At 49.6% G+C, this 12,436-nt stretch overlaps 1 protein-coding gene across 3 annotated transcripts in view; it reads right to left on the bottom strand.

The window, feature by feature from the left end:
- ABCC11 (ATP binding cassette subfamily C member 11) overlaps nucleotides 1-12,436 on the bottom strand; it is a 70,878-nt gene that overhangs the window by 29,123 nt on the left and 29,319 nt on the right. The window contains exons 13-19 of one of the 3 annotated variants that reach the window (XM_058527762.1): nucleotides 11,636-11,708; nucleotides 9,766-9,969; nucleotides 8,378-8,512; nucleotides 8,205-8,301; nucleotides 6,630-6,719; nucleotides 4,975-5,078; nucleotides 1,506-1,703 (exon numbers count right to left, since the gene is read on the bottom strand). In XM_058527762.1, coding sequence (XP_058383745.1) covers nucleotides 1,506-1,703; nucleotides 4,975-5,078; nucleotides 6,630-6,719; nucleotides 8,205-8,301; nucleotides 8,378-8,512; nucleotides 9,766-9,969; nucleotides 11,636-11,708 — 901 coding nt within the window. The other 2 variants (XM_058527761.1, XM_058527760.1) reach the window with 2 other exon arrangements.

Raw genomic sequence — 12,436 nt, 5'->3', positions numbered from 1 at the left:
CTTAATGGAAAAAACTTGAAAATCTCTCAAAATTAAAATACGAATCTTTTCGAGGCCTAGGCACTGGATATTCCTAGAATCTGGGAGTGTGGAGTCAGAACCTTAGAGACCACCTAGCTGGTGCCACCACCACAGGCCTGCCCTTGGGCAGAATTTCCCTCTCCTGCTTTCTGGTTCCATCAAGCCCATTGCTTTATCTGAGATGTGGGGAAACGCCTCCACCTCATCCTCCCAACATTGAAACACTGAATGTCAACACAATTGGCGTCTACGAGGAATGATGGGTACCCTCCTCAGTTCCTGAGAACTCCTACTCTCCCCTCTGGGCTCCAACCTTCCTGAACTCTATTGAATCCCTGGAAATGCTCCGCTTCTGTTCACCTCCTGATCCTGAGCTGGCGAATCCGATTCATCCTGAGGTCTTAGCAGAGAGGTCCCTTCCTCAAAAAACTTGCTTGGACTCCCAGTCTTCCTTCCACCACCCCCATGCTGGGGCTAGTGCCCCTTATGTTCTTATGGCTCTGTGTGTCCCCACCCTGTGGGTAACTTTGCACACCATGTTACAACAGCCTGTTTTCTTGTCTGTCTTCCTCATTAGACAATGAGGCCATGATGGCCTGAACCATACCTGCATAGTTCATTCACCATTGTAAGCCCAACGCCCACCACAGAACCTAGTGCATAGTATATTTGATGAATGAGAGAGAGGAATGACACTTCCAAGAAGCCGTGTGATACCACAGACAACGTGACATTCTAACCACAGCACATATTCTAACCATAACACACGAGGGATTTCAGTTTTCTCATTTGTAAAATGAGGATAATAATACCCACTTCAAAGGGAACTTACGGCAGTTACAAGTGACTCTAGATGTGCCAGTTCCGAGCCAAAGGACGCCAGCATTGGTGTGACCACTGACCCTCCAGCAAGGGACACTGAACGCTAGAGTCACATTTCCAGGAGCAGAGAGCTACAATGCACTCACCTCATTCTCTGGCCTCGCCCACCCACCTAGTGACCAGGGAACACTTGCAACTGTATGACCTTCTGGAAGAGACAAAACTATGGAGACAGTAAAAAACATCAGTGGTTGTCAGGGGTTTGGGGGAAGGGAGGGATGAATAGGTGGAGCACAGGGGATTTAGGGCAGTGAAGCTATTCTGTATGATACTTAATGGTGGATACATGTCAGCATACATTTGTCCAAACCCATAAAATATACAAAACAAAGAGTGAACTGTTAATGTAAACTATGGACTTTACTTAACAATAATAATATTGTATCAGTATTGGCTCATCATTTGTAACAAATGCCCCACACTAATGCAAGATGTTAATAATAAGAGAAAGTAGGGGTGGTGGTGAGGCATATATGAGAACTCTCTCTCTTTTCCACTCAATTTTTCTTAAACCAAAAACTGTTCAAAAAATAAACACTAAAAAAAAAATGGGGCAAGGTCAGAGTTCACCCTGTGGCCATGCCCAGTGCCCAGGCCCATACCTTGTTGAAGAGCTTGTTGTGCAATGCTGTGGATGCCTTCCTCGTGACCTTGGTGAAAGCCCCCGAGGAACAGATTGCAGTGCAGATTACGAACAGGGTGCTGAGGCCATACACCAGTTGGTAAAAGGGCAGCTGAGGGTTGTCCAGGATGTCACCTGTGTCTGCAGTGGTCCTGTTGCTCTCTCGGCTGCTGTTGGTCTTCAAGAAAGAATAGGGGGTGTGGAATGATGAGAAATATATTTCCTAAGAGATAGGGGTGCTCAGAGCATCTTTTGTTCTAATATTTGCCCTTGACTCTGGTTCCTGACAGAGAGCTTCTAAGTCCCTTGGAGTCTTTGGAGCAATAGGAGTGTCTTTTTGTAGCTAAAGAGATGACTGGTGGCTGGGGGCCCTTAGACAGCTTCAGGATGGGGGCTGGTCACCAGAAAGAACACACCATGAGTAGAAGTTTGGAACTTTCAGCCCCACTCCCATCATCCGGGGAGGAGAGAGGCAGTGGTGATTAAGTTAAGAATGGATCATGCCTACAGGATGGAGCCACCAAAACAATCCCTAAAGCACAGGGTACAGAGAGCTTCTGGGTTGTTGAACACATCCATGTGCCAGGAGGGTGGTGCACCCCAACTGCATGGGGACAGATGCTCCTGCACTCAGGACCCTTCCAGACTTCACCCCATGTACCTCTTCATCTGGCTGTTTATCTGTATCCTTTATTATATGCCTTATAACAAACCAGTAAAACTTTCCCTGAGTTTTGTGAGCTGTTCTAGCAAATTATCAAACCTGATGGGGGGTCATGGGAAGCCTCAATTCATAGCTGATTCATCAGAAGTACAGGAGGTCCAGACTTGTGATGGGCATCTGAAATGGAGAGGTCTTGTGGGACTGAACCCTTAACTCATGAGGTCTACACTAACTCCAGGTAGGCAGTTACAGAATTGAATTGAATTGTAGCACACCTAGCTGGTTTCTGGAGAGAAGTAGTATTGGTTGATGTGAGGTGTAGGTGAGGAAAAATTTCTCTTCTACCATTCTTGGTTGTGTAGCTGGTCAAACAATTGAAATGACATAAGACAAGTTAACAGGAGAAAAACAAATTTAATTTTGTATGTGTGGGAACTCCAAAGATAGGAGGCTCAAAAGGCAGCCAGGTAATTGAGGCTTACATAACATCCTGAGCTAAGGAAAGGGGTGGGGTTTTGGGGACACAGTGGGAAGGAAGGCCATTCACAGGAAGGTGAGAGGAGATGTTTGCAAAACAATGTTGCATTGTTTTCTAGATACGTTTCTTAGGTAAAAAGGTATCTCTAGTAATAGCTCTCTTCCTGGTACAGGGCCCCTTTCCAACATAAATTTAGGGAGTTTTGGGGAAGGTGGAGATCTCTTCCTGAATCTACAGTTTGGATTGCCTTTAGCTCAAAATAATCCTCATGCTAAACTGGCATATTTTGGGTCACATATTCTGCTACCCCTCAGAGAAAACCTGCACATTGGATATCAGAAGCCTTGTGTGCAAATAGAGGAAAACAGTGAGTGAGGGGGTCAGACCACCTGAGTCCAGGGTGAAACTCAGCTGGGAGAAAAAGCCTTCTCCCTGGGGCCACGTAAGACTCAGTAGCTGGTACAAGGTGAAACTATATGTTACAACCTTCCTGCTCGGTTCTTTTGCTTTCCTTTCCTCTCCCTCGTCCCTGCCCTGCCCTGGATTAGGCCCCCATCGTACGTCCCCTGGACCACTACTACAGCAGCCTAACTGGTCTGTCTCCCTGACTCCGGCTCTTCCCTCCACTCCATCACCCACTTCACCCTGATTGTTCCTATCAGCGGCCTCCTTGCTTCTGTCAGGGTAGAAACAGCTTGACAATTTCCTTCGCTCTAGGGTGTTAGAAATTGGTGCTTGATTATCATCCAGCAGCATCCCTGCCCCTTCTACACTCTCCACTGCAATGCAGGGGAAGCTTGAGAACTCGGTTTCCCAGACTCCCTGCCAGCAAGGTATCAGGTTAGATTCTGCCAAGGTGACCCACTCATGGGAGGAGAAGCCATCACACGCTGGTGGAAGCTGTGGCAGGTGTGTGGCACGTGGAGTTTGGCCAGTGGCTTGCAGCCGTCCTTCTGAGAATCTGCCACTTCAGTGCTGCCTGCTGCTGAGATCACTGGAGCCCACATCTCCCCTCTCCTCCAGCCCCTCCGGTGCACGTGTCGCCTTGAATTCCTATGTTAAATCTTTGGAAGCTCTAAAGACTTCAAGTGGCTTCTGACTTCCTGACACAAGACCCAAATTTAACCATGTAGAGCACTGGAAATCATGGCTTGGATTCAGAGCACGAAGGTCCACTCCTGGACCTGCACGTCCCAGGGCAGTTCTTCGTCCTCTCTTGGCACAGTTTCCTCACAGTTAAAATGGGGACAGTGATACCTCGGAACATGGGGAGATTAGTGAATTAACCAGGCACATGATGGCTGAGAGCTGCAGAACTCTCAGTGCAGAACAACTCCCCCCAGACCCCTGCACTGAGGGACTCAACCAAACTCTAGCATGTGTCCTTCTAGAGCTTCAGGCGTGTCCCTAGGATGACCTCAGACCCTCACCCCATTAGAATGCTGCCTGAGGAGCTCAAATGCTGCCAGGAAAATTGACTGCTGGCTCTGGCCAGCACCTGATAACAGGCCCTGACCTCCCTTCCTCAGAGCACTAACTAGAAGGGGCTCACAGTTGTGAACGTGTGTCTCTGGCAACTGAGAAGCATCTCTCTCCAGGACCTGAGAACCATTCTTTGAAATGTCATCATCAGGAAGGACAGGGCCCCTGCCTCCCAGGCTCTGTGGGAGGACAGATCCCTAACTTGGGTGACTGCCAGCTCTCAGACACAGCTGCCCAGTCCCAGGGACACTCACCAACCCTTGTAGTTTTCACCTCCTGACTCTCCTGAGCCTGCCCTCCCCCGCCCTCCTTCTCCCTTGAAAACGCCCAAATCACCTCTGCACAAATGAGAGTGGGGCTCAGCTCTCTCCCCTGCTGCCAGCAGTGACAGAGTCAAGTCTGTTTTCCCTGCTTTAACTGAAGTCAGCCATGTTCATCGTTGGAGTGGCCTCCCAGCCCCCAACAAGGAGTGCAGGGGCTGACGCTAAACAAAGCAGAGCAAGAAGGCGAAACTGCTGCCAAAGGAAAACGTCCCTAAGGTGGACTGTAAAGCATTCTTGGGAGCTGTTTGGGGACAGAAACCTCTTGGTTTTGTCCCAACGAGACTGCATAGGTGACCGCTCACTCTGAACACAGGAGGACCGAGCCAGCGGGGAGGGAGGCCAGAAATCGGGCTCGCAGAGGTTCTCTCCAGACCTCCATTTGTCAACTTGGCAACGGAAGGCTCTGGGCTTGTCATGGCCCTCATGGGGCCCCACGGAGGAACAAGCACCCCACTCCACACAAGCCCACAGAAACGCACCCCACTCCCACCACAGCACTCACCCCTGAGCCCTGCTCCAGCCAATAGCTCAGCCACCAGAAGTTGAAGGTCATGAGGAAGATGAACACCACCATGAGAAGGAGAACCATGACAGAGACCACGTAGCCTGGGAGGCAGAGGGGTGAGACACACAGGTGCCACAAAAAGATACATGGCAAATATTGACAAAGCTGCTTGTCCACCACAGCTCATGGATCTCCCTGACTCCCAGCCACCTGGGACACCTTGGAGGAATGGAAAGAGCCGGGGTCTGAGGTCAGAAAGCCCTGGGTTCGATCCTGGCTCTACTACTTACAAGCTATGTGACCCTGGGTGAGGTACCAAATGTCCATGACATTCCACTTCCTCATCTATGACATGGTGACAGTCATACCAGCCTCATGGGGTGGCTGGTAAGATGACACTACACTCCTCAGGGACGCCCATGGTGGAAGGAGTGGGGATGGTGATCTCCTATGCGCAGCCTGCCTCCTCCTCCCCCAGACAGGTAGAGAGGAAGACACACCTGACACGAGGTGGGTTCCATAGTCAGTGGAGAGTAAACGTTGGCATGGAGTCAAAATTACTCTCAAAAATCTCTTAAATTACTCACAAAATCCAGTGCCATATACTTGGTTTTGTGTTTACGACACTGTACGACCATATGTGTATGAATTTGGTAATGTACACCATTTAATACAGCAGTAGCTTTGAAATTTCTAATTGCTGTCTGCCGTCAGAAATACATTTCAGTACCAGCAAAATGAAAGCCTCACCAGGGCTAGGATATTGAACACGTGCTATTTTCCATTCTTTTCTATCCCATTTCTTCAGCGCTGCCTACAATCCACTCAACTGATTTCACAACCCACTAGTTTGTAAAAATCACTGAAATGAAGAGTACTGCATTGACTGTATTTTCTTATTCCTGAGCTCTGGTATTGGGGCCTTGGTCCTGGAGAGACCATCCTTCCCAGGGCCAGCTAATCCCTAGAGCCAGCAAACAACTCCCTGTGGGCGCATCTTTGATACACACCACCCGATCCACAGCCCACACTCCCAACCATCTCATTTATCAACTCTCACACACCAAGTCGTTATTCTCCCTCCCTAAATCACCCCAGGACTAGGTACCAGACAACTAGGGATCGCCCCTATAGCCCAGAGCACCCCCAAATTATTCAAACCCTCCAATCCTATATTTACTCAGTGTGCTCACACTGCCTCACCCACTCCGTCCCCCAAACACTCCATTAAAGGCTCAGGGCCGTACTCTACCTTCTCAGCCCTCTGCCTCTGAGCGAACCTGGTGCTTCCCCATGTGGCCCTGCATGGTGTGCCACGTCTGCTGCTTCTAGGGATCTGTGAGTATAAACTTCTCCCTTCATGACAATAGTTTCCACATCTGCGTGTCTTACCATACCTGATTAAAACCAATCGCAGGTACATTTTAACTCAAGCACTCATGAACAAATAACCTCCTGCATTGACTCAGGTGGTAGAGTTACTATAACTGAGTGTGGTGCAAATGGGATGTGCAAGTTAAAACCATGAACGGCAGGACTCCCCTGCGTCTCTCGACCTCACGTGACCTCACACATTCCAGTCTGACCCAGCAGGGACAGGGCTGGTCTGAGACAGAGCCCCAGGCATAGCATGGGCAGCTGACAGACCGTACCTCCGGCTGCCCGGATGTAGTGGTGGTAGACCCTCCATCTCAGGGAGCCTTCTTCCATCTTCTCCGTCTGGGTGAGCTGATTTTCCAGCACTGGATCAGGGTAAGAGAAGAAGGAAATGGTATGCCTCCCAGTCTCCTGCATCTCCTTCTGGGGTCAAGAGGACTCCTTGCACAGTCTTCTGCTGCAGGGCCCCACCCAAGTCTGACTCTGACCAGCAGGTTTTCCCTGGAAGACTCTGCTGAAGGTAATCTTTGACCTGGCCTCCAGAGTCTGGAAAGGGGTCCACCCCCAGCCATGCAATAAATCCTGGAGGGTTTGGGCTTCTCAAGAGCTTCATGAGTTGAGAGAGGCAGCAGGAGAGAATGAAGAAAGCAATGACCTGGGACCAGAAACTTGTTCCAGAATTGTCATCACAGTACTGTGCAATCTCAAGCAAATCACTTAACCTCTCTGTTTCCTCATCTGACAACGGCAGGCCTGTAGTAGATGATTGCTAAGATGCTTGGCAGCAACACACTTCTGAGACAACTCCTCAAAAACAGCTGTGACACCAGCCCAGGCCGACTCTTGGCCTAGAGCAGGGCAGGGAAACCAGTACCTGGAGATACCAGGAGATGTTGCTGATGACAACAACAACAGGAGGCAGCACTGTGGGGTGTCCGTTGTTTCTGCCTGACACTCTCCCTTCTAATAACAACACCCCAATTTTTCCTGGGGAAGCGGGCTCTTCCTGGATTTGAATCTAGGGGATGGAAATGTTTGGAGTAGGTTTACTTCAAAAAGATTCTGCACCTGTTCCTGCTACTGAGACCCCAAAGTTGCTGAGGCCTGGTTCTTCAACTTTGCCTTTTATTCTGTGATCCACACCCTTCCTCCAGTTATTTTTCTGACCAAACCGATTTCTACTTTCACAGCTGAAGACACTACTGGTGACAGGAGCCTACAATGTGCCAGGCACGGTGCTGGGGCTTCCCCACACCTGACTCATCTAATCTCCACTACAACACTGCAAAGCAACCACCATTACCTCCACTTTTGCCAGTGAGGGTTCAGAGAGGTTCAGTTGTTTGGCCAAGGTCACACAGCTTTGAAGCAGCAGAGCTGGAATTCGAATCCAGAACATGTCTCACTTTAAAAATAAAGGCCTTTCTGTTCTGCTGCCCTGTCTCAAAAAATAGCAAGGCCATGATCTCCTGGACGTGCAGAACTGGGCCCAAGTCATTTCTGATTTCTGACACTTTTGCTCTGAATATTTGCTCTCAACAAACATGTAATGAATAAATGTCCTAATGCCTTGCAAAGTTTTAAATTTAAGCCACTCCAGGCCAGAGCTACCCCCAGCCTGCCTCTGCCTCTGCCCCTGCGCACCCTCAGCTGTGCCCGCACAACACTCACTCCCTGGTTCCTTCACACCCCACGTTCCTCAACTACTTGGATCTGTAACCTGTGTGTGTGATGTCTGGGATCCGGACACTGAGGGACATGGCCCCGTCCGGGGTCCAGGAGGGCATGCCAGGACCTCTGGGGGCACAGGCGGGCATGCAGACGTTCTCGTCCCATCCCAGCACCATTACCAGCATTGTCAGGGAGAGGTTCTTCCCGGCAGGTGGTCTGGGCCTGACCTTCCACCCGAGGCTCTTCCGCCCTCTTTGCTGTGTCCTGCAGCCCCTCCTGGGAGAAAGCACACACCCTGAATGCAGGGGGCTCCTCCCCATGGGGCGAGAGGGAGGGGTGGGGTGGAAATTACCTGTGTGACTTTCCCGAGCATCTTCTGCATGAGTTGGGCATATCGCCCCTGTTTCTGTATTAACTCACTGTGAGTTCCTTTTTCACAGATTTTCCCATCTTCTAACAAAATGATCTGGTCACAAAACTCTAAATACTAAAGAGTCAGAAGAAATAAGATCTTCAGTAAGCATATGAAAAGATGTTCAACTTGGCTATTCAAACGGAAAAGGTAAAAGTTAAATCATGATCAAATATTATTGATCCCACCTGGTGGGCAAAAGCTTAAACACTGAGAACCCCAAGCGTTGGTGACGATGGAGGTCAAGGGAACTCTAATAAAATGGGGGGCGGGGTGGAGATTGTTACAACTACTTTGGAAAACAATTTGACGATATGCCGTAAAATTAAAGATTTTGAAGAATTATGAACCAACAATTTGACTCCTAAAACTCTACCCTAAAAAAACTCTCAAACCAGTGCAAAAAGACACACATAGAAGGATGTACACTGAAGCCTTTTTGTAAAGGTGAGAAATGTGTAAAACCTAAGTGTCCGTCCTAGAGAAATAAATTTTGGTATCTTCAGATGTTGGAATACTATGCCAGTGAGGATCAATTAGAGTTACGTGTATCAACAAGGAAGGTCTCAGAAATATAACGTTGAGTGAACAAAGCAAATTACCGAAGGACACAGTAAAATATCAGTTACATAAAGCTTTGAAATATGCAGAAGGACCCTGTCGTGTGCAGAGAGTCACACGTATGTTGTAAAAGGATGAAGATGTGCAGGGAACGATGGACAGGAAAGTGAGGAGAGCAGGAGGGAGGGAGCAGAATGCAATCTGACAGGGATCCTGTGTGGTTGTGGCTCTGGGTGGGAGACACGGGGGTTTTCATCAGATTACTGTCTACCCCTTTTTTATGTCTTAAATACTTTATAACAAAACAATAGTGAGGCCAACACAGAAGAGGGAGAAATGAGAGCAACGTCCTGAGGCCAAAACCAAGAATGAAAGTATCTAGGGAAAAGGACGTGTGAGAGGCAGCGGCAGGCACAGCCGTTGCAGTCGAGGGAAGAAGGCGAGACTTGGGGAATTCTTCTCTGAGGGATTTTCTTCTTTTTTTGTAACTTCAAAAGCAGGAGCCTGCCCATTTAAATTTGAAGATAAAGGAAACCTTAACATTTGGTTTCAATTTTTACCAGCCGCACAAATCTTTTGCCGGCCTATCCTGTCCACGTGGAAAGCAGAGGAAATGCACATTCTTTGCACCACTCCCCGATTTGAGGTCCAGTCCGAGATGAAGGGGCAGCTGCTGTGAGGTTGTTACCAAATGACACTGACAGGGCAGAGCCTCGGGGATCTCCGTGACCCGTCAGGCACGGCCAGAGCCCTGGCAGGGTGGTCACCTGCAGCTGGTGGGTCACCAGGACCACGGTCTTCCCCCTGAGCTTCTTCTGAATGCACTCCTCAAAGATGTGCTTCGCCACGTGGGCGTCCACGGCCGACAGGGGGTCGTCCAGCAGGTAGATGTCGCGGTCAGAGTAGACAGCGCGGGCCAGGCTGATCCTCTGCTTCTGTCCCCCAGAGAGGTTGAGGCCCCGCTCCCCGACCTGCGGACAGGCAGTCAGACGCACCGTGTCTCAAGGGGGAGCACAGCCAGCTGTGCCCAAACCAGCCTGCTGGGCGGGTGTGACAGACTGAGCCCCCTCAGTGCACACTCCTGGACACCTGAGGATTCGGCACCCCTGGCATTTAAAAAATAGTTTTCAAAATGTGCTTAGTAGAGGATGAAAAAACTGATTTTCAGTTAATCAGAATTCTATCATTGACCATTAGATGCAGTTTTTCTAAACCTGCCAACTTTTTAGAAGGCATATTAAACCCTTAACAATTTAGATAAAAAAGCGAATCATTCATGCCCAAGAAACGGCACCTTCTTACATCTTATTCGGGTTTTCCATCTCCATTGACTGCAACTGTCAACTTGTGAGACCCCCACCTGGGGTTAGGGGTGTGACCCGTGCACAACTACTCAACACGACACAGGCTGGGGCTCTATGTTGCTGTCATGGGAAAGGCCACCGTGCATGACACCATATGTCAGGAGTGACAGACAGTCACAGGCAACCAGTTACTGGGCAGCATGGTTTGGGGCCCCTTGCAGACCAGCACTCCAGGCCGCTGCCGGCTGGCCCATCCCTCAGTTAGGCTCTGAGGACGAGGGAGCCAGGGGCTAAGACCCAGTCCCTGCTGTGCCATGAACTCTTGGGGTCTCTGTCAAGAAGAAGCAGAGTTGAAAGAGTGGCCGGGTGACCTCTTGTCTGCTCTGCCTCCAGTTCAGCACCGTGTGCCTTGGACAAGCTGCTTGGCCCAGCCAAGGCTCATTCCCCCTCAGTCATTCATTCAGCAAACACAGGCAACGCCTCCTGTGTTCTTCTAATGATGGGCGAACACCTGCTCTACGCCAGGCACTATTCAAAGCACTTCGTATGTATCTGCTTGTCCAAACCTCAAAGCAGCCCGATGAGGTCAATACTCGTCTTGAGGCATTATATAGACCAGACTTCCTTCTTCCTACTGAAGAGAAGGCTGTCAACAAGACAGCTGGGCTCTCTGTCCTCAAGCATTTACAGTATCCCCTTTAGAAGAAGGATATTAAAGAACTGACCTCCTAGGGTTCCCTGGGGCTCAGCTAGACAATGCATTGCCGCTGCTGGATAGAACTTGGCATGTGATTAGTGCTCAGCACATGAGCTATTATTAGACAGTAAAATCAAAACAACAGCACTGCTTTTCTCTTACGAGGGTCTCATGTGGATTAAAAGTGGCTGCTGAGGTGAAAGTCGGTGAATTATCAGGAAAATGCAAGAGTCAGAAATCAAATTGCCACTGTGGGGCCATGGCTGGTGTTCCCGCTGACAAAGGACGTGCTGGTCAGAGAGGGCAGGGTGGGTGGGTGCTCAAAGGGGATTGGCTGGGAGAGTTCTTATCCTCACAGGGTATCTGCTCCTGCTCCAGGAGGGGGAGGTTGAGATCAGTTCCCCGTCCTTATGGGGAAGGTAGCCTCTTTGCCAGCTCCCAGTGTAAGATGAGTCCCAACTTCCCTCCCTCGTGAGGGAGGCTCTGAGGCAGCAGCTGCAGGGCCAGGTCGGGCTGCCTTGGAAGGAAGAGCTGGGGCCCTCCTCTACCTACCCAGGGAGGCAGCCTGAAGACCCCAGAAAACCGTTACAAAGGCACCATCATAACAGAGCTGGGGGAGGCTCACCTCCCACTTACCTCCGTCATGTCTCCGAAGGGCAGAATCTCCAGGTCCCGGGTCAGGGAGCAGCAAGGGAGCACCTGGAGGTACCTGCGATGGACAGAGAGCTGAAGGGGCAGGGCCGGGCTGCAGGACCTCCAGCCTTCCCAAGTTTGGAAGGGAAAGGTCATGCATTCCATGATAAGAAATGTGGACCCAATCCTGCATCTAATGGTAAACCACAGGAGGCTTTTTCATTTCCTTCCTCCCTTCATTTCCTTTAATCTGATACATGCCCTTAGTGAAGACTTGAACAGAACAAAAAGAAGATACAGTGAAAAGCAAGTCTCCCTCCCATCTTTGACCCTCACTTGCTTTCCTTGGAAGCAGCCACTTCACAGTTTCTTATGTATTTATTCAGAAATAATCCAGTCATATGTGTCTCTGTGCAGCATATATTGTTTTAACGGCAGCACAGTGTTCCATTACCTGGCTGCACCATGAATTACTTAGCCAGTGCCCCTGTGATGGACGTTTGTGTTGTTTCTAGTCTTTTGCTACTATGAACAATGCAGTATGAACATTCTTGTATATGGATCTTTGTGTTTATGGGTGAAATTATCTATGCATCAAACACCAAGCAGTGGGTTTGCTGAGGCAAAGAGTTGGTGTGCTTTTATTTTTGGCGGATATGTCAACACTGCCCTATGAGTCGTACCAATCTGAAAGCAGAGCAATGACAAGGTGAGAGCTGTGTGTTCGGACAGCTTCCTGAAGCGGGACACAGGGTGGAACAGAGCAGGAGAAGACTGGAGACAGGGAGCCAAGGGCAGGGGCAG

This window comes from Diceros bicornis, chromosome 32 (genome assembly GCF_020826845.1).
Source record: "Diceros bicornis minor isolate mBicDic1 chromosome 32, mDicBic1.mat.cur, whole genome shotgun sequence".
NCBI classification, from domain to species: domain Eukaryota; kingdom Metazoa; phylum Chordata; class Mammalia; order Perissodactyla; family Rhinocerotidae; genus Diceros; species Diceros bicornis.
This window is presented reverse-complemented; position numbering and strand designations above follow the sequence as displayed.